At 42.1% G+C, this 23,616-nt stretch overlaps 1 protein-coding gene across 1 annotated transcript; it reads right to left on the reverse strand.

Moving 5' to 3' along the window:
* Positions 1-20: 20 nt before the first annotated feature.
* LOC138970901 (uncharacterized) lies at positions 21-23,616 on the reverse strand. Its single transcript, XM_070343479.1, has 7 exons — positions 23,471-23,616; positions 16,607-17,314; positions 12,635-12,785; positions 11,694-11,782; positions 10,051-11,254; positions 9,374-9,561; positions 21-8,023 (listed from the first exon to the last, which is right to left on the reverse strand). Exons 2-7 carry the CDS (start codon positions 16,802-16,804, stop codon positions 7,652-7,654), a joined length of 2,202 nt encoding a protein of 733 aa, XP_070199580.1. The 5' UTR covers positions 16,805-17,314; positions 23,471-23,616; the 3' UTR covers positions 21-7,651.

The following is a 23,616-nucleotide window of genomic DNA, read 5'->3' on the forward strand; positions in this document are numbered from 1 at the left end:
TGAACAGATATGCTGACAAAAACGTGTTTCAACAATATTTAATCATACATGGCGATGATAACAATGTCTTGTACAACAGGTAATACACATTTAACATCATGAAAAACACTGCCAGCAATCTTGTGACAACCTTATTGAACTGTTGAAATCCAATATGTGAATTGTCTTAACTAACACCTCCGATGCTTTTCAAGTGGAGAACTTTAAATTTCCCCCTTAACTGCACATTCAGAACATTAGGCACACACCACACATCAACAATATGAGACTAATCTAGACACCAAAATACTGGCACTGTAACCTCTTGCTGAAAAGGCAGGAAATTTTATCCTTAAGGCTCTTGGGACAAACTGCAGTTTCAACAACATAATCTATGCTCATTTTCATAACACTTTTACTGGCTAAATTTCAATCAAATGCCTGAAATCGGAAGTTTCAAACTTTAACTCTATATCTTCTATCTTTTTTTACTGACACAAATTACTTGCATCTTAAAATGTATGACCTTTCTCCTTTCATATGAAATGCTTTGTTACAGAAATGTTCATGTTTTCATCTTACAAAGCTCCACAGTGCAATGCTCGATTCCATACACAGTTATGCAGGAGACCAACCATGAGAAAAGAAAAAACTCAATGATATGATTAAAAATAAATAATTAAATAAAAAAAAAATATGGCTGATGAAAGCATGACCCAAAACACAAAAATCATACTCTGCACATACACTAAGTGTACGTTCCCCGTACAACTATACAGAAATTCACTGAGGTAGCATATTGTGCAGAAAAAGGCACAAAACTGTAATGCCAGAATCTGCAACATTCGCACAAACTTTCTATTAATGAGGCAACTTCTTCTGTTGGTCTCTTTTGGTGATATACCTTTTTTGACAAACCTTTTATCCTTCCGTGTGTGTGTGTGTGCATGTTTGTATGTGTGTGTGTGTTGGGTTTTGGCGTATGCACTGTATGTGACCGTGAATGTGCGAGACTGGCTGCCAGAATTCTCTGATCACTTGTTGTTTTCACCTGCGATACTAAAATGTACTGGACACAGTAACCCTAACAGAAATCACTGATGTATAAACACCACAAGAATTAGAAAGAAGGAAGGCAAAAAACACATATTACTCACTAACTGCACCAAACCAAACAAACAAATAAAGGAGGGGGGGGGGGGGGGGTATGTTCTGCAAAGAAATCCTGGTAAGGGGTACTTGGAAAACGAAGTGAACAAAAATAAATAAGTTAAAGAAGCTATGTTTTCTCTGAAAAGATGAAAGAAATTGATCCTTTTTCGGAGAATCCATGCACAAGGGATTCAACAATGGGACAGAGAGTTGTAGGCACACCCAGGAATGGCACTGACATTGGACTCGCGGTAACACAAGGCACTTTGCCACAACACACAAAAACGTTCATACATGTACGTGATTCCGTCCCATATGATTCCATCCGATAGCCGGTGGCTGCCACTTAACACTCACGTCTACCCATAACTGTAAATACTGTTCTGTTGGATATTTTCAATGTTACTTGATTACTTGGAACATTTAGAGAATGACAAACATGATGAACAAAAACATAAAGAATGGGAAATGGCATGTGTCAAACGAAACACATGAACCAAGATGCATGTGACACATATCCTGAATACCCTGCTGAAAGTTAATCACAAGTACTGATGTTTACTAGCTCAGTAAGTAGTAGTACAAATGTATCAGCTAATTTGTGATAGCTCTGAGATTGAGGGCACTGCAGCTGCATAACAATATTGGTTTATCAGTAACTTTCAAGAGCCAATGGACCTATCCACAGAGTGATCAACTTGAAAATTGTAATGAAAGCAAATTACGAGAAGTTTTGTCACTTGCAGGAAAGGGAATTGGCTAGAAATGAAAAACTTGGCTTCCCAGGATGGGGAAGCTGAAGTGGTTTTTTGGCGAATTCACATACAAATACCATCCCTGCACTTGTCCTCTGTCAAATGTACTATTATGTCATTCGATGCAAAAGTGAATAAATATGTCCAGCATGACTTTCCTCATGGTCAATTTGTGAGCCATCTTGGGACAACTTTTCTACGTTGATATCCATAATACCAGTTGAATGCGTTGCTTCAGCTGGGTTACAAAAGTTCGTTGACTGACAGGAAAATCACTACGGTTGTACCAATTTCAGTGAAAAAACGCATCTACTGTTAACAATGTCAATGACAATCTGTCGGTCTTATTTGAGATATCAACAAAAATCATTCCAAGACAGGGGAAACTTCAGGCAACTGGTTCACATTTAGCACCACACAAGGGGGAACGTCCTGGGCTAAATATTTGGTAGGTAGGTATTTGGTGTTTAACGTCGTTTTCAACCACGAAGGTTATATCGCGACGGGGAAAGGGGAGGAGATGGGATAGAGCCACTTGTTGTTTCTTGTTCACAAAAGCACTAATAAATAAGAAGAGCAAACGCTCGATCGAGTCACTTTCGCAGTTCTGAATATTATATGAGGCATCAGATGGACAGGAAGAAATTGCTATTCACAACACAATACAGATGTAAATAATTTGATGTAAAGAATAATCCTATAAAGTTTGAATCAAATCCGATGAATAGTTTCAGAGATATGATATTTCAATTTTTTTCCTTCAAGACATACCTGTGACCTTGAAAAAGGTCAAAGGTCACCAAAGCAGACGTCAAAGTGTAGAGGTCACTGGGAGTCACGTTCACATAAAATTTGAGCCCGGTCACTTTTATAGTTTCCGAGAAAAGCCCAACGTTAAGTTGTGTGTTGCCGAACAGAAAAGGCTAGTTATCTCCCTTGTTTTTCTGATAACGTTCGTAAAAGGCTACAGATGTAAATACTTTGATGTAAAGAATAATCCTACAAAGTTTCAATCACATCCGATGAACTTTGTCAAAGATATAAAATGTCTAATTTTTCCTTTGACGCTGACCTTGAAAAAGGTCAAAGGTCAACGAAACCATCGTTAAAGTGTAGAGGTCATTGGAGGTCACGACTAAACAAAATATGAGCCGGATCGCTTTGATAGTTTCCGAGAAAAGTCCAACGTTAAGGTGGTGTCTACGGACGGACGGCCGGCCGGCCAGACGGCCGGCCGGACAGACTAACACTGACCGATTACATAGAGTCACTTTTTCTCAAGTGACTCAAAAAATTGCTCCAGGGGCTTGCAACGTAGTACAATATATTACCTTACTGGAAGAATGCAAGTTTCCAGTACAAAGGACTTAACATTTCTTACATACTGCTTGACTAAAATCTTTACAAACAATGACTATATTCTATACAAGAAACACTTAACAAGGGTAAAAAGAGAAACAGAATCCGTTAGTCGCCTCTTACGACATGCTGGGGATTCTTCCCCCTAACCCGCGGGCGCTAAATATTTCACACAAACCATTGTGAAACACTTTTACACAACAACAACAAAATTATCAGCAATCACTGGCCAACAAGAACACGAAAGGAACACATAAATCTCTTCACAATAAAAGAGCAAAAGCAGTGTGAATAAAACGGTAAACAGTAATCATGAGCTGTGTGGAGGAAAGCCTTAGAAGGATAGTGCATGCAGAACACAGCTTTTATTCATCTTGGTCAAGATTTTATCTTCAACAAATAACACAAAGCATACATTCTGGAATGAAAGTAATGGGAATTATAAAAAGAAAAAACAAGAAGGGCAAAGCCCATACGACTCACATGCTTTACACATTTTTCCTACCAAAATACATGTGACCTTGAGCCAAGGTCAAGGTCATCCAAGGTCATGCAACACAAAGCTGTTAATTCAAGACATAGGAAGTACAATGGTGCTTTTTGGCTCTTTCTACCATGAGATATGGTCACTTTTAGTGGTTCACTACCTTATTTTGGTCACATTTCATAAGGGTCAAAGTGACCTTGACCTTGATCATATGTGACCAAATGTGTCTCATGATGAAAGCATAACATGTGCCCCACATAATTGTTAAGTTTGAAACAGTTATCTTCCATAGTTCAGGGTCAAGGTCACTTCAAAATATGTATACAATCCAACTTTGAAGAGCTCCTGTGACCTTGACCTTGAAGCAAGGTAAACCAAACTGGTATCAAAAGATGGGGCTTACTTTGCCCTATATATCATATATAGGTGAGGTATTGAATCTCAAAAACTTCAGAGAAAATGGGAAAAATGTGAAAAATAGCTGTTTTTTAGGCAACATTTATGGCCCCTGCGACCTTGACCTTGAAGCAAGGTCAAGATGCTATGTATGTTTTTTTGGGGCCTTGTCATCATACACCATCTTGCCAAATTTGGTACTGATAGACTGAATAGTGTCCAAGAAATATCCAACGTTAAAGTTTTCCGGACGGACGGACGGACGGACGGACGGACGACTCGGGTGAGTACATAGACTCACTTTTGCTTCGCATGTGAGTCAAAAAACTCTTCAACAGTGGTAGAAGGCCATATGTAAGATTCTTGATCTTTTTCACAAACAGACAAAAGCCCAAAATAGATTCTGACACGGTACATGTCTATCCCAATAACAATACAATCTGATTATAAAATTCATTGTCACAATAACAAGCTCAAAATGCTTAAAAGTGCTGTCCAGATTTGTACGGTGCACTAAAATGTTCCCAGCAGTCAAATCCGAAGTCCTTTGAAGCCTTTCTGAACCCAAAATCACTTTCCATTCTATGCTGGTTTTGAAGATAAATACAAGTTAAACCTGACTTTGACAACTGCTTGAGCATCAAGTTAAAAAAAAACCACTCCCTAAGAACACAAGACCAAGGACAATCATATATGGTCCATTCATAACCGAGACAGAAATATAGCTTAAATGATCAAAAACTTAAGCTGACAGAACTTCTAACATTTAAAGCAAATAAAAACAGAACATTTCCGATATATGAGTGAACTAAAAATGTCCATTATTCTACCAGAAAAAAAACTAAATAAAAAAAAAACGTCAACCAGTCAGCTGTACCACGATTGACTGTATTTGACAGGTGTGGGTTTTTATCTCAAGAAGACAAGTCATTATCTCAGTGGTGTTGACACAGTATCACTGTTTGGGGCACTACCATTTTGTTTGTACTTTTTGAGCCTACCCTGGACCTAAGGTGTTGCTAGCCTAGGTAGGGCAGGTGCTGTTTCAATGCCTTTACTCTGGGGCCAGGCTACCTCCAAATCAGTAGCGGGGCGACCATCCCCAACCCAGCGGGTCACAGGTGGTGGATAGTGAACGGCCCTTAGCTATAGGGGTTAGCTGCGAATAAACTAGCTTTAGCAAATAAGCAGTCCCGAACCAACTGGCGATGTTCCTACCAGGACGAGGTGGGGTAGAGGGTGACTCCGCTACTTCTACAAAATGCCTTACATGTCCATTGACAGGCTCATCATGGCGATTCAGAGCCGGCATAAAAGCTCTAGCTACGGGGAAGGACACCCGGAAAAACAAACCCGGGCAGACGTTGCTCGTCAGCTTTGGTCGGCAAATCGTCTACCTGAAGGAAACAGGGATAATTAGAAAACCAGGAGAGCTGAAGACGGAGGTACTAGGCCATTGGCGCTCTTTAGACAACCATGGTACCACGCATCTACACACGAAATGATGTTGTCAGATCACACACGTACACACACAATGCCTTTAATAAAACATGTCAACACCCAGAATGGTAGAAAACCTCACAACTAACTATGCTGGGGCAAAACCTCAAAGCCTCACCATTGCTCACAGCTGTTCGGAAATCACTCTCAGTCTCAGGTTTTTGTATGGGTTGTTAAAGAGTTGTTTCTCTAGGGAACATCGAGGCATGCTTTCCTTCCTGACATTCTTTGCCAATCACTAAGCGAGTAGCTTGTCTCGACACATGGTTGGCTGACAAAAATGTGGAGCTAAGCCTCCAGCTAGTAATTGGCCTATGATATCACGTGGGAAAAGCTTGCCTCAATGTTTCTAACAGAAATAACTCTGTCAAAACCCATACAGAGTTATTTTCGGCAGAGTTATTTTCGAACATCGTTTATTGCGGACCGAAACATATCCGCTACCAACTGTACACTACAAGGCATTCACTTTAAACATTGCAACCTTTCCAGGGGGACAAAATGCAGGCAACAAGAGAAAACCACCTGCATCAATTTACAAACTGAAGTCAACGGCCAAAGATTCCTACTGTGCCCAGCAAGCAGCATGGTTGGGTATGTGTCCAAGTGGAAGGATGCTGTTACCCCGTGTGACAGCCTGGATAGATCTGGGGTCGTCTACATCATACTGGACATAGACAGGAAGGAATCCTAATCACAGTTAAATCATGCAAAACAACTCGGCAATGTAACATTTCCCAATGAACGGCAGTCACATCACATACATATGAACGTGTTTCTCAACAATTTTCAGTCAGGATAATTCCCGACCATGCCACAAAGTCCTAATAAGCAATTACAGTATGTTGCTGAACTGATAAATGTCGGCCTTAATTCTTCTGGAAAGAACTTCAGGAGATACATGTAAATCACAAAGAAATGAAAACAAATCCTGAACAAATACAGTTTTCAGCAAATAAAATCACCAAAAAAAAGATACTGATCATTTTATTCAACGCAGACAACATTACACTTTACGGTCTTTATGCTGTTTTCTCCTAAAACCCTATCACGCTAATCGTAACACTGTCATTATCTCGACTCTACCGGGGCTGATACATCAAACAACATCCTTAAAAGTTTAGATCTAGGCACACTGGAACATGGTAAATAACACTTACAAATCACCAGGTTATTCAACAAAAATCACATGTATTTTGCAGGAAAACTTTTGCTGTTCAGTTTAATGACGGATTAAATTTGTTCTATCTCCAGTTCTTCGAACATGTTCACGTTAAGTTAATTAACTTTATCAAGATCACAAGAAGATGTACTTATGACAACCCTTCACTGTACCTTTCCATACCTTGTCAGCTTTTGATTCAATTTTGTATCATTAAAAGCAAAGTTTGTGAATCTAAATGCTTCCATTGGTTAAACATTTTCTAGTTATTTAAAAACAACAACTTTTGATCACACTTGGGGTGAAATGACAGGCACTGTCACTTGTCAGTTTAATGTAACGATGGTGCCCTCATCTGTTAATTATTCTTCTGATCTGATCTTCTTCCTTTTATTTCTCATCTTAACAATATACATGTGCTGAAATAACACGTTGAAAATGGTGGCCTCACAATACAAATATGACACATATAGGCAATTAAAGTTGACACACAATTCAAATTTGGGCCCAGACACCAGCTTCTTCTTTCAATCATTAACTTACAAATCAGGACTGTCACGCAGATCAAACGTCTCTTTCTCCTGGAATCACAGTGTTCAAAACTGATTGTCCCAAGACGAGAAATTAATCAGAAACGTGGTGCACAACAGCTTTATTTTGCACCCACAGTCAACACAAAGAAGCAGGCGTAGCCAGCCTGACTGAGCACCTTGTCAACTCTTCACAGTCCAGCCAACTCAAGATTTCCATACTGCACATGCCCTATGTACTTCAATATCTCCTTTTCCCCATTCTCTTCACTCTCTTCAACAAGGCATGAGAACTTGTAACTGTTACCACGAAATGAGCCACTCTCAGCCCTCAGTGAACCCCGTTGACCTTGAGAGCAAGGTGACCTTTCTGGGGAGATGCCCTTGACCTCTGTTTGATGCGATCTTCGGGCTTGGTAAGCATCCAGAGCAGGTCCTTGTACTGCCGCGGCCAGTGGTAGGTGAGGTGACTGGTCAGCCAGGAGGGGCCAGCGTCACAAGACGCTCCCTCCATGTAGAGAGGAACAAAGCGAGAGCAGCGGCCCGTGGTGTGATACTCCTCTTCCATCAGGTGAAAAATGTAGGCAGCTTGCAGCGTGCCTTTGCTGGCCCTGCTGCCTGCACCGTGGGATCGCCCATTCTTTTCTGTCCCTTGAATGTCCCGCAAGTAAGCCGAGGATAGGCAAACCACCACAAAGTCTGCCTGCAAACACACAAGGTAACATTTCTGCATATGGTCAGTGGCTGTCATTTGTTGCTTTTGGTGCTACGGTTCTTTTTTTCCCTTTTTAATACATATAAGAAAGGCTCTCTATAATGAAAATCGGACAAACCTGATAATAAACAAGTCGCGAAAGGCAAAAATACAACATTTAGTCAAGCTCAGTCGAACTCAAAGAATGAAACTGAACGCATTTCATTTTTTCCGCAAGACCGTACACTCGTAGCATCGTCTGTCCACCGCTCGTGGCAAAGGCGGTGAAATTAACAATCCAGATAATTATATGTTTTTGGAATCCGAAAATGATGAACAATACGATAAACGTATTTTTGGATCGTTTTATAAAAAAATAATTTTAATTACAATTTTCAGATTTTTAATGACCAAAGTCATTAATTAAATTTTAAGCCTCCAAGCTGAAATGCAATACCAAAGTCCGGCCTTCGTCAAAGATTGTTTTGCCAAAATTTCAATCAATTTTATTGAAAAATGAGGGTGTGACAAGTGCCGCCTCAACTTTTACAAAATGCCGGATATGACGTCATCAAAGACATTTATCGAAAAAATAAAACAAATGTCCGGGGATATCATTCCCAGGAACTCTCATGTCAAATTTCATAAAGATCGGTCCAGTAGTTTAGTCTGAATCGCTCTACACACACACACAGACAGACAGACACACACACACACATACACCACGACCCTCGTCTCGATTCCCCCCTCTATGTTAAAACATTTAGTCAAAACTTGACTAAATGTAAAAAAAAGAAACACCTTTGCAAAGACTTTTTCAGATAAGATATATCTACAATCACTCAAGATTCATCGACCAAAAAATGCTAGCTGCCAGCTCCTTGCAGCAATACTGCAAAATGGTGTCCGTTGTTTGGGGCAAGACGCACAGTAAAAGGTTGCCACCAACATCTCAACTTGGGTACAGTACAACTACAAAGAAAATCCCTCTAATACAGATTAATCCAGTCCATGCTTGTTCTTCTTCCATATTGTTTTGTTTGAAAAGTGGAAATAAAGCAAGGTACGACCAAGCTGGCCATTTTTCATTTGTTGCCACACAAGATTTAATTTATTTGTTCCCCTCTTTCCTTTTTTATTTACCCTCTGCCTGTTCTTGACTTATTTATGAATATGAGAGTCAATGTGTGAGTGTGTGTGTGTGTGTGTAACATGTGTTTGTGCATGTGTTACAAGTGTGTGTGTGTCTCCATGCATGCATTCATACGTGTGTGTGCATTTGTTTGTGCGTGCATGCGTAAGGTGCGAGAGTGTTAACTTTCTCGGGGCGGGGATAAGATCAGAAATGGACACACCTACCTCTTTGAACTTGCGGGAGCACCAGTCCCTAGAAGCCTGAATCTGGTCGGGAGAGTCTTGATGAGAACTGACATCCACGCAGCAAGAAAAGCCATTGCGATCCAGACAGTGGCACAGACTCAGGACTTGTGTCCTATGATGCTTGCTGTCACTGGAGTACGTCACAAACACCTTGATGTGTCGGAACGCTGAAACAGGAATGACTGCATGTTAGATGACAGTAAAACATGAAAACGTGAAGGAAGAGGTATGGTTTTACATCACTCTATGGTAATGCGTATCTGCAAATGCTGGGCACAGTAACCAAAAATTTGAGATTGTACACAGATCAAGACGAACAACCGTCGAGGTGAACAATGACTGTCTAGAGCTTTGTGAAATATCATATTTTGGTCGAAAATACAAATAAAATTTTTGGGTAGAATTTCTTCTTTTTTTTACGATTGAACGCACACAACCATGCACTCGTTTGTAATCTCGACCAGTCGCCTAAATGTGAGTTTTATTTGACCTCTGACGTCACTTGGCTCAAAGAAGGGAAATCCAGTGTTGAATTGATACACTCAAAGATAATTTCCTTGTAGCAGAAGGGAATTCTTTGTCTTAATCAGTTACCAAAAATAAAGCAGGTTATGTTGCTGGGGGGTGGGGGGTTACTTACTCACTCGCTTTCTTACCTTTCTTAAACTCCTCCACCTTCATGTCGATAGGGACTGACGTGGTTTTGGTCAGCACACCTGGCTGACGACTGCGAACTTGCTCCAAGGTGGCACCACCAGTCTGGGGCTTGACACGCATGGGGAATGTTTCGGCGCCCACAGGGGTCCGCGACTTGCCGCTGGATGAGCTGGTCCCGCTGCGATTGCTCTCCACGGAGAAGAGACAGGAGGGATTGGCCTCTCCCCGCTCTCGCTTGACCTGTCGTGTGCCATTACCGCGCGGGTTGGCGTTGGACTCTTCTATCTTCTGTTCGGCCACCATGGTGGTGTACTTGCGGTCAGGCTTGTAGTAGCTGGGCAGGTTGGACAAGGTCTCCAGCTGTTTGAGAGAGGACGGGTTGTCCTTTTGGCTCCCTGTCCCTGTGGCCAGGCGGGCCTTGGCCGCCCAGTTGGCCATGTCCTCTGACCCTTCGCTGTACAAGCGGCTGTTGGGAGACGTGACGGTGTTGACGAAGGGCTGCTTGGCGTTGCACTCTTCCGAAACCTGGCGCGCCACGTTGAGGGCCGGCAGGCGGGAGCTGGAGTCCGAGGACGACAGTTCCTCCAGGCTGGTGGAGGGCGTGTCCTCACCCACGTCCATGGAAACCAGACCCTCCCCTCGGGCGATGGCTGTGGGCAGGGACGCTGGCTCTTCTCTCCTCCCCACATCCAGATCCATGCTCTCATTGTTGGCGCTGAAGGAATGAAAGCCCCTGTGGAGGTGGCTCTCGGCATCCTGATGCACCGTCATGCTGTCGTGGATGCCGCGGCTGTAGGGTGCATGCAGGTCTGAGTATTGCCGCTGTGGCATGTGGGGGCCGGAGAGAGCTTGAGGGTGGGGGTGCTGCAGCAAGAGAGGCCTGCTGCCGTTGTGGGGGGAGGAGGAAGCGGGGTTGTAATACTCCCTACCCCCACTTCCGTGCATCTTGTAGTTGGGCTCCGGGCTGATGTTGTAGTTGAATGACATGTGAGATCGCTGGGATTGGGGATGCATGAGGGGGGAGTATGGCACTGGCGGGGTGTGGCAGTGTGCATTCCCCACATGGGGGCAGCAGCAGCCCCCTGACGCCATGCTGCACTGCAGCTGGGGGTGATGGTGGGGGTGGCAGGGGGAACAGCTGCCGGTGCCGTGCTGGTTGCTGCATGTCAGGGGTGTTGGGGACCCAAGGCAGCGACAACCTCCCTGAAACCATCACAATCAGCCATCAGGACATGGTAACACCACAAGATTCATCTGTTTTGCTATGCCATTCAATCCAAACACAACAGACCAATAGTCTAAAATTCACACTGAAACCTGAGGTGAGTGCAACCAATATCCTTGCATACCAGCTGCTGTCTTCAAAATAATTGTAAAATTCACAGCTTCTCAGCCACTTTTGGAAGCAATACTTTAAACACTCACACACACACAAACAAATTCATACAAATACCACCCCTTATACACAATCACACACACACACATACGCGCACACATGCACTCATGCACGCGCACACACACACACACACACGATAAAATACATGCACCTACTTCTGATAAGATAACTAATGCATGTGTTGCTGCCATATTCAGAAGAAATACACACACACACACGCAACATGAATAGATCAAGCATAGTGACCTGTGTCATGTTGGTGACACAGGGGTCATCCCCTTCCACAGCCTCCATGCTGGGTTTCATTAGCTCAAGCTCAAAACGCGTTTCAATATCTGAAACAAGCAAACAAGTGTAATTACTATCACACAGTCTTGACTTAATTCATTAACAAAACAGAGAAAGAAAGGAACACACACCAACACACACACACACACACACACTAACACCCACTAGTACACTCACACACACACACACACACAGCAACATTACCCACTTCCAGCCATCATCATCAGACCTACGGAATTCTTTTCTTCTTCTTCTTCTTCTTCAGCATTCCAGAATTGTCTGGTTACGTGTGAGCTCGTTTGCCCATTTGGGTTCCCCAAACTATACTCTGAGAGCACAGTCAGCTTCACTCCGCTTTCCTTGAGTAGGCATGCTGGGTATTTTCGTGTTTCCATAACCCACCGAACTCCGACATGGATTACAGGATCTTTTCCGTGCGCACTTGGTCTTGTGCTTGCGTGTACACACGAAAGGGGTTAAGTCACTAGCAGGTCGGCACATAAGTTGACCTGGGAGATCGGAAAAATCTCCACTCTTCACCCACCAGGCGGCAGCGACCGGGATTCGAACTCACGACCTCCCAATTAGGAGGCCGACGTCTTACCACCACACCACTGCGCCTGTCGAACTCTTTTCAAAATATATGCCTCATTCTTCCATAGAATTTGAGAAAAAACAAATCTTTAAAATTAAAGCACTATAAAAACAGACTGAAAGAAACACTCACAATTTGGTAGTATGAGTTTGTACAGCAGAGTAAACATACCCATCACAGATAATTATATTGTAAAGTTCACTGCCCAATACAGATATGTTATAAAATTCTACACTCAACACCAGCGATGATCATCACCAACATCACCAAAACCTACACATATCAACCTCGAACAATCACTGACCTGGAACAGCGTCCAGAAGAATCTGCAAGGCATCGTCGCGGTTCATTTGTTTCAAGGCCTTGGCAACGCTGTTGACTGAAGCGTTTTTCTTGGGCAGGTAATTGGTGAAGAGAGCCTCTGTGCTGCTGGGCTTCTTACTGTTTTCTAGCAGCTGAAACAACAACACAGATTTAACACGGCTAAAGACAAAATTAACATGGCGAAAGACAAAATGAACACGGCTAAAGACAAAATGAATATGGCTAAAAACAAACTTAACATGGCTAAAGACAAAATTAACACGACTAAACACAAAATTAATATGGCCAAAGACAAAATGTCGGATTAAAATCTATGTGGCTTTACGCCCATCAATGTTGTTTCTTTGCATTTTAAACACTTGAGATTCTGCAGATGTGGAATACATGTTCCACGTTAGAGGAAATGCCTCTAATAATAAATAAAGAGCATTTTAATGACCTACCCTAATCCAATGCAGTCAGTCATCTTTTGCTTTGTCTATTATCACAAATGTTCACTTTTGTGTGTGTATTTTGTTGGTTTTACGTTAATTCTCTGCTGTGCTTGTGACATCTTTCTCACTTATAAATTGTTCTTTCTATGATTCTTCTACTTGATTTCTTCAATTTTACCTTTAGGGCAAGAACAAAAATCAAATATTTCTGTTACCCAAACCGACCCTAGTTTTTCCACCCAATCCTACAATTTGTTTGGACCCTTAAACATTCTTTTAAAAATGACAAAACTTGTTTTTGCAGACTTTACAAGGAAAGTTACTCTTCTCCCACATCTACGGGACATAGCTTGCACAATTTCTGGCCAATAAAAAGACACATGCACCTGTGTTGATAAAAAAATAAAATTAAACAAGAGGCGAAGCCTTCAAGGCTCACGTAAGAAATAGACAAACAGTAACACAAACTCAATCACTCCGTCACACATACACACCCACACACACAGTAAGCTTAGGTGACACTGTGCAAGAAAGAGAGACACTAGATCTAGATCTGTCTGTCTGCATGTAGCCTACTGCTACTTACAGGGACACGACTGCCAAATAGTCTCGGCCCGCTCAAAATAACAATGACCGAGACCACACACACCACGCGAGAGAGAAAGACTACAGGGAGGCATGCCGTCATGATGCATTAATTGACGTCAAACACTTTTGACCGTGACGTAATCTTATGCGAGCTTTATCCATAGTCTTGGATAACCACTCACACATAGACTCGGAAATGTTAAAGTTTCTACCACAGACATACACACACACGCACGCACACACACACACACACGCACAAACGCACAGACAGACAAAGTTACGATCGCATAGGCTACACTTCGTGAGCCAAAAAACCAACAACATTACCGACGCTAACTTTTTGGGCCTAGTTATCGCAAACAAACATTTTATTTTGGGGGTCTAATTAAGATACAATCCTTCTCGTGCAAATGATCATGTCAGCCACCCCAGATCTATCCTGGCCATCAGAGAATGCAAAAAATTAATTGATACTTCTACTTTGTACGTCTTGTACCTGTTAAACACAGCATAGAGCGGCACTCTTTGATCACTTGATATAATATAATTGAACTTCCCATCACAGAGATTGCAAAAAGCTCACAGACCAAGACCCTACTAACACAGTTCTACTCTTTACTCAAACATAATGAAGACCGCAAAATAACATTTTCCAAAACAGAAAATAGAAATATGTCCCAATATCTTTTAAATGTAACTACGTTCGACATACTTTAAACCCAGTGGACAGAGCTTGATAATAAAGCATCAAGATGCACAAGTTTGTCACTCTGTGGAAACACGATCTCAGCACAGCTTTTACCTTCACAACTCAAAGGTACATAATTATATGTACACTTTGTTGTGCTTAATACTTGGCACACAACAAATTCCGTCGAACACACACAGGTACTTCTGAACACACAACAAATCAGATCAACACTCCACATATTTCTTGTCAAACACTGAAAGCAACAAGTCTTAAGTCCTTTGCAGTTACCTGTAAAAAGTTCCTGATAAATATATATCCAAATGTCATGCACCAATCCCAAAAGTGTAATAACACCACACAAAAACCACTTTTTCGTGAATCCAGTAAACCAGTACACAGAAACTGGAGAGAAAAGCAACACACACAACAAGAGTGAGGCAGAAATATCAATAAAATCACAGCAGTCACTACCAATCTATGGCTCTCACCTTGACCAGGAAGTAATCACATAGGATAGGGGGAGGCTGAGGGGGGGGGGGGGGTGGAGGGAGCTTGCCTGGAGGGAGAATACACAGCTTATTGCCAAAAGTCATCAAGACCATAAATTCCCATCATAGAGCATCAGAGAACATAATGAAATAACTTCAGGATCAAGTAAAGAGGGATGATGCAACAGAACCAAGTGTGTATGCATATAATGGAGGGGATAGAAGTCACAGGCAGCAATACAAATTAAAAGAATAAAATGATAAATCAAAAAAACCTTGCCATCAAAGGATGTAACAATGGCAGTGCCCAAGGGGATGGGGAACAAACACTGCATGTTGGGGTGGGTGGGGGTGGAAAGGGTCAAGTGGGAGCAGGAAGCAAGGGGGAGGGAGGGGGGAGGGGGCTGTCAAGGGGGCAGGGGCAATTACAAACTGTCCAAGGTAAGACTCCTCCATCTGATCTTTTCCAATCAATGGCTTTAAAACTCTCCTCTCCAAACATTGCCCAGGGCCAGACACACTGGGTGAGAAAGTGAAAGAAAAGAGGGTGGGGGAGGAGGTAGAGAAGCCTGTCACTAAGATGGGAGAGACTACCTTCATTAGCTGCCAATCACTGGACTCAAGGCAGTACACCACTGCAGCTTCCCCCCCAGGGCAGCAAGGGAGAGAGAAGAGCAGTCTGTCAACCTGTCACATCAAACCTGGGCCCAACACAGACTGTGGGGGGGACTCTCTACCTCTGATACATGTACCTGTCAAACTACACCTGCAGGGGTCAACATCCAATTGAAATCTGTCACTGACTAAGGAGAGTAGAAGGCAGACCGTCAGTTTTAGTCATAAACAAAACAACTGTCACCCAAACTATCATCGACTAGCATGCAGCATTCCACAACACATCAGATAGGATTTTACACCTTCAGGAACAGTGACTTATTCCAAATTCATTCGAAATGAGATCATCCCGTTCAACACGTCTGACAACAAGTGATCACAGATATTCAAATCACTATAACAGAGTACAAAGGTCTACTCAAGAAGAAGTTTTTTCAAATGCAGCAAAAATATGTTGATTGTCCAACAAAATAAAATTATCCTCATCCATTTACGAAAGCTAAGCCGGCCTCACTCTACATCACCTGAGGATTGTAACCACCAAACCCTCCCCACTCATCGAACTCCAAGATCAGTATGCTCATCTGGTTAAACTTGACAAGAACAAAACTGTTTTATGATAGGTAAAGGTAAAGTTTTGGCACTCACAATGTTACCAACACCTTTTTGTTTAGGCCAAATACATTAACTGTTTGTTTCCAAATACAAGGCTTAAAATTAGGGTCAGTAGGTTGGTTACTTCTCTTTTTTCCCCTTTTTTTGATTGAAGACAATGAAGTTTTATTTTATTTACACAGACGCATGTTGCTTATTATTTGTTTGAAATCATGCCAGCTGTGTCCACTGGATATTGGAGAAGAGTAGCTTTCAGGAAAAGTTCCAGGGTCCGGAAAAAAAAAAGTTGTTCAGGAAATACGAAACATCTTTTTTTTCTTGGCCTGATTAACACCCGAGTCATAAAGCGTTATCTGCATCCCACGGTACCAGCCTGTCATACGTGAAGATGATAACAAACAAAGTTACTTACATCTACACACACTCCCCCCATACTACACTAATGGTCCAATCTCTCCCCCTTTTCACACCCCCCCCCCCCCCCACCTGCACTCCTGATCCAAACTGTCCCCCCAACCCACCAGAATGTTTTCTGTGGAGAAGTCGAGGTGCTCGGCTAGCATCTTCCAGTCGTTGTTGGTGACGGGGCTGGGCAGGTCCAGTTTGTTGGCCAGCTTGTTCCATGTTCCATACTTGACCAGTCGCCATGGTAACTGTCGCCCTTCCTCCAGCCGTCTCATCACGCTGCCGAAGCCAGGACCATCCATGTCCGCCTCCATTTCCACCAGTGGCTGATGCTTTCCTCCGCTGTCGTGTGACTGGTTGTTGAAGTGTTCAGTTCAAGTGTTCAGTTTCTTTAGCGGGGCGGACAAACTAGGGTCATGTAGGTGTGTTCAGCCACAGTTTTCAAGATGAGTGCTTCTGAATGGCAGTCAATACAAAGAATGCTCAATGCCACGTTTTGTGTGACAAACAGCCTTAACTTCTGCAGCAGATTGCAACTAAGCTACTTGCACGGTAGCTGCCTGCTTGTCTGCTAGCTGACTTATGTTGTATTTATCAATGCAATGCTTTTCAAGAACAGCTTTTGTTGTGTAAAAAAATAAATCTTTCTAAGGGTTCAAAGAAACTAGCTCTGCCAGTATAAACTTGTTAACTTGTTTAAGTCAAGGAAAGCTTTAAGAAATGTCGGACAATCACTGACAGGTATAAATATCTGTTTAATCATCACAAAAATGAAGACAGGCTGTAAATGTCCATACATGTGTCACGGACCATCCTATGTGACTCTGAAACAGAAATAAAACCACATATGTAATACTTTGTTTATTTGTTTATTTGTTGCTTAACGTCCAGCCGACTACGCAGAGCCATATCAGGACGAGGAAGGGGGGGATGAAGGGGGCCACTTGTCAAGTGATTCCTGTTTACAAATGCACTAACCCATTACTTGTGTCCCAGCAGGCTTTAGTAAAACTAAATTAATACCTACTGGAAGATTACCAGTTTCCAGTATGTTAAAATAGGCTTAACCTATCTACTGCTGGACTTACATCAGAACACTAACAGATTAAACTATACATGAATCGCGAGACAAGCGGCAAGAGAAGAGATTTTTGGAAAAAATACAGGTGAATGAGCAAGAAGGCAGAAAAAAGAAAAGAATTCATGAAGAAAAAGAGAGCATGACAGGAAAGAGGAACCAAAAATCTACCTAACAGCAAACTAGAAAGCTCCTGCGGTTCCAAAAACAGGAGGGGCCTTTAATTTCATAACCGCAGTGCCCCACTGCGGGAATATGTAATACTGATGCACACGGAGTTGAACAAGAAGAGCAAACGCTCGATCGAGTCACTTTCGCAGTTCTGAATATTATATGAGGCATCAGATGGACAGGAAGAAATTGCTATTCACAACACAATGAGTCACGTTCACATAAAATTTGAGCCCGGTCACTTTTATAGTTTCCGAGAAAAGCCCAACGTTAAGTTGTGTGTTGCCGAACAGAAAAGGCTAGTTATCTCCCTTGTTTTTCTGATAACGTTCGTAAAAGGCTACAGATGTAAATACTTTGATGTAAAGAATAATCCTACAAAGTTTCAATCACATCCGATGAACTTTGTCAAAGATATAAAATGTCTAATTTTTCCTTTGACGCTGACCTGTGACCTTGAAAAAGGTCAAAGGTCAACGAAACCATCGTTAAAGTGTAGAGGTCATTGGAGGTCACGACTAAACAAAATATGAGCCCGATCGCTTTGATAGTTTCCGAGAAAAGATATAAAATGTCTAATTTTTCCTTTGACGCTGACCTGTGACCTTGAAAAAGGTCAAAGGTCAACGAAACCATCGTTAAAGTGTAGAGGTCATTGGAGGTCACGACTAAACAAAATATGAGCCCGATCGCTTTGATAGTTTCCGAGAAAAGTCCAACGTTAAGGTGGTGTCTACGGCCGGCCGGCCAGCCGGCCGGCCGGCCGGCCGGCCGGCCGGACAGACTAACACTGACCGATTACATAGAGTCACTTTTTCTCAAGTGACTCAATAACTATAACTTTAACTTGTAACTAAAAAACAAATATGGTTGCAACTGGATGTCAAATTGAAGTCTTAAGTTTCAGGAACTCTCTCACTTGTTACAATCACATCTGCCATTAATTTAAGTGTAATCTTGACATGTTTAGAATAAGTCTAACAGGCTTATGGCTGTATAACACATGTACATCTGCATCAGGGTCCGCACGCATATCTGTGGGTGTCAGTATACATGTATCATGGTATGGAAGGGCATGAATAAGTAGATATTGTATTTTAATCTGTGCGCGTTATTCTCAGACAGTGAAATAAGTATGGGAGTATTGTGATGTTATTATCTGAACTTGCACATTTCAACCGCGCACAGTGAACAAACAAAAATCACTCAGTCAGTCTAACTGGATGGGGCTACAAGGCAGGATGACTATTTCTTCTGTCCCCTTCCTCCTCTCTGAGTCTGAGTCTCTCCCTCCCCCCCCCCCCCCCCCCCCTTTCTCCCATCCCTACATGTAATATATATCCCTAATTCATCTGCCTGCAGGGCAGACACTTCAGACTGAAATTAAATGACACCCTCTTAGAATCTGATGGTTCCCCTGGGGGAATAACACAGCCTGAATGGGGGGTGAGGGGGGGGGGGGGGTAATAAGTGTCAACCTCACAGGTGTTGATGATGATGAGGAATTGTATGGGCGAAGATGCAGTGTTGATGATGAAGAAGGTGACTGTGAGAGAGAGAGAGAGAGAGAGAGAGAGAGAGAGAGAGAGAGAGAGAGAGAGAGAGAGAGAGAGTGATGAAGAAGGTGACTGTGAGAGAGAGAGAGAGAGAGAGAGAGAGAGAGAGAGAGAGAGAGAGAGAGAGAGAGAGAGAGTTGGAGAGAGGGGAAACGAGAGTGATGGTGTGTTGTTGTACATGTGATACACATTCACATGTAATAAACGCATGCATGAGTACTACTACTAGTTTTGTATGTCAGTGTTTGTGCATGTATCACGTTTGTGTGTTTATAAGTGTATGTACATGCATGCTGTCAAACCAGCCTCTGCCACCACCTCTCTATAATGTGAACCAACTGTCCATAATGACTACCCAAAAGAATCCCGACCAGGGTTTATTTTCTATAATTCACCTTTCCATAGCAACCACCTGTCTATAATGACCTCTTTTGGTGAGTTCTTTAGCAGGGGTGTCGTTTGGATCGGCCCTTCGGCCAATCGCCGATTTGTTTTTACTTTGGCCAAAACTTTCAGATCCTTATCGGCCAAATGTCCGAAAAGTATTCGTTTGAATCGGCACTGTCACAACATTGTGACTGATTCTATCAAAGTTGACTAGAACTAAAATGAGAATGGCAGAACACCAGTAAAACAAAAACAGACTGTCACTGATGTGTGTCCAAAATGTGAGTGTCCTGGAGTGAGAGTGGTGTACCATGACTAGGAAAAATGTGATTGAAGAATAACACCAGTAAACCCAAAACATGCTCAGCTGTCAGTCACACCATCACTGCATTGTTTCATTTTCCATAAAGATGTCATTAAATGCCCCCCCTCCCCCTGCTTTTAGAGTGTGTTTATGTTTTATTGGTGTTTTACCAGTCATGTGTGTTTATGTTTTATTGGTGTTTTAACAGTCATATTTCCCAAGACTTGTAAAGATGTGCACAAGATTGGAAGAGTTTTATTGTTTTATTAATCAATCAATCAATCAATGAGGCGCGGCTTATATCGCGCATATTCCGTGGGTACAGTTCTAGGCGCTCTGCAGTGATGCCGTGTGAGATGAAATTTTATACGGCCAGTAATTGCAGCCATTTCGGCGCATATTTACCTTTCACGGCCTATTATTCCAAGTCACACGGGTATAGGTAGACAATTATTAACTGTGCCTAAGCAATTTTGCCAGGAAAGACCCTTTTGTCAATCGTGGGATCTTTAACGTGCACACCCAATGTAGTGTACACGGGGGGGGGGAGTTCGGACACCGAAGAGAGTCTGCACACAAAGTTGACTCTGAAATAAATTTCCGCCGAACCTGGGATCGAACTCACGCTGACAGCGGCCAACTGAATACAAATCCAGCGCGCTACCAACTGAGCTATATCCCCGCCCCTTAAAGTTAAAGGTTTGAAAAAGTTTCAGAGAACTGGTGTCTGTAGTTAAATCAGCAAAGCTGGTTGTTTCAGTTGCAGGATGCTACATATGTTCTGTGTTCCTAAGACAATGATTGTATTGGTGTTCCCTATCCTTAGCGGATTATGACTTTATTCAGTTATTCTGCAGAAAAACAAAAAATGCTGGAGAAAAACTGCATAATGTCATCTTTCGCGAGAGCAACGTTTTCTTCTGCAGTAAAACAGTTTTACTGCAGTAAAATTGAAATCAAGAATGCTGCAGTAAAACGGTGATGTTGTTTTGCTGGAGAAAAACTGTTTACACTTTTTCTTCACCATTTTGGCATTATTCAGTTATTCTGCAGAAAAACAGAAATGATGGAGAAAAACTGTCTTTTCTGCAGCATTTCTGCATAATGTCATCTTTCGCCGAAGCAACGGGTTTTTCTGGAGCAAAACATTTTACTGCAGTGAAATTGAAATCAAGAATGCTGCAGTAAAACGGTGCTGTTGTTTTACTGCAGAAAACCTGTTTACACTTTTTCTGCAGCATTTTGTACTGGCTCATTATAATGTTGGAGCACGCGAGAGAGATGGACTCATCCAGAATTACCAATAGTTGTGCGTGACACGAATGTATTTTGACTTCCTTTCCGCCGGAAGTTCAAAGTTTCAAATTAAACAATGGCACCTGTCAGCAACATTGTCACATTTTCCCAGACGAATGCAGTAGTCCACTTCGTGTTCGATTTGCTTCAGAAATTGTTCACGTTCGGCTGCCATTGTGAAGTTGAATATAATGCCCTTATGCTACACACCTTTTGATTGGTAAACTGCGGAACAAACTATTATACTATCCCAGGGGGTGACGAATACAAACACTACTTTACAAGGTCGTTCGTTTTTCTCCAGAAAAACTGTCACAGACTATTCTGAAGAAAAAGTTAATCGCAATAATGCTGCAGAAAACCAAGTAAACATTATGCTTCAGAAAAACTGTTTTACTGCAGTAAAAAACGTTGCTTCGGCGAAAGATGACATTATGCAGAAATGCTGCAGAAAAGACAGTTTTTCTTCAGCATTTCGGTTTTTCTCCAGAATAACTGAATAATGTCATAATCCGCCAAGAGCCAGTACAAAATGCTGCAGAAAAAATGTAAACAGGTTTTCTGCAGTAAAACAACAGCACCGTTTTACTGCAGCATTCTTGATTTCAATTTTACTGCAGTAAAATGTTTTGCTGCAGAAAAAAACGCTGCTTCGGCAAAAGATGACATTATGCAGAAATTCTGCAGAAAAGAACAGTTTTTCTCCAGCATTTGTCTTTTCTGCAGAATAACTGAATAAAGTCATAATCCGCTAAGGATAGTTCCCCTCTTGTGCTTCAATGTTGCGGTGACTTTCGATGAGCCAAAATAATAGCCGAACATTTTCCAAAATGTCCTAAAGCTTTCTGATAGTTTCGGCCAAATGTCCCAACATGAAAATGTCTAGCAACAGCCCTGCTTTTGGTGGTTGTTAACACCCCTGCTTTAGGTGGTTGTTAACACCCCTGCTTTAGGTGGTTGTTAACACCCCTGCTTTAGGTGGTTGTTAACACCCCTGCTTTAGGTGGTTGTTAACACCCCTGCTTTAGGTGGTTGTTAACACCCCTGCTTTAGGTGGTTGTTATGGACAGGTTGACCTGTGGGGGGGGGGGGGGGTAGTCCCTGTACTCCCCTATTCTATCTCATGCTTCATCCTTCAACTACATGCCCTGTAAGAATGTTAATTGGTTGTAAGGGTCAAAAGACCCATGCATAGTATTTTTCTCAGAGTCCGAGGCTGCATGATCTCTTCTTTCCGTTTCCGCCAAGAATGATTTGTTGTTGTTACATTCATTCAAGTATTGACTGAAACAGTGAAAGTTAAAACAAGGGTGAAGGGTGAGGTTTGTCTCCGTAGGCGTAGGTATGTGTGTTTGTGTATCTGTCTATTTGTGCAAAGGATTTTTAAACAAACTACAGAACAGATTTTTATGAAAACTGATGCCCACATTTAGTCGTAGCACACAAAAATTGTTGACCATATGTACATGGTTTATCTAGCGAACAGACAGCTTGACGCTATATATTTTTACAATGATGCGTAGAGCACAAATGGTTTTGATTATAAACACAGAACGAATCACATTTCCAAGCCACAACTAAGCAATTGATCAGCTTTAATTGCTTCAACTTTTCAAAACTGGCCACTTGCAAAACCTTTCTTGAACCTGGGAAACTAATCTTTAAAATCACTACAAACTGGCAACCTTCAAGGCGAAGAAGTGGTGTCTAAAAACATACATGTATGTGTGTGGGAGTCGAGTAAACATGGAATGTGGATAGACAGTAATAGTAATAGTAATACTAATAGACTCATGGATGATAAGAGTGAAACGATCAGCTGCTTTACATTTACAGTACAAATATACCAGCAAAACTGTGAGAGTAAACATCATCAAAACCCGAAAATGTTATTCCTAAATTCCGAACACTCATTCAATGTTACTGCTCATGCCCCCTAGACAGAGCCTGAAAATGGCTGTGGCATCAATGTCTTCTACTTCTAGTTCTACTGATGCCAAATGCAAAAGAGTATAGTATTATAACCATAAAGTAACTCCGCAAAAAAGTCAACGGCATACATTCGTATAATCTTAACCCTTTGTATATTCCATGTCTTTTCGTGTTCTGAGATTACCTAACGACAGAATACAAAAATAGCCGTCGAATTTTTCCAGCAAAACATCACAAGTAAACTGGAAATTCTCACCAACAAGGAAGTTCGCCGCCATGTTGAATGGAAGTCTGTGTCTGAGGTCAAGGCTGTATTTAGGTCACCAAGGGGTTCGCGATAGCGTACCAGTACCGGTAGGCCTATCTATGTGGATGTGTCAGTGCGGTGTGTGTGTTTGTGTC

This window comes from Littorina saxatilis, linkage group LG7 (assembly GCF_037325665.1).
Source record: "Littorina saxatilis isolate snail1 linkage group LG7, US_GU_Lsax_2.0, whole genome shotgun sequence".
Taxonomy (NCBI): Eukaryota; Metazoa; Mollusca; class Gastropoda; order Littorinimorpha; family Littorinidae; genus Littorina; species Littorina saxatilis.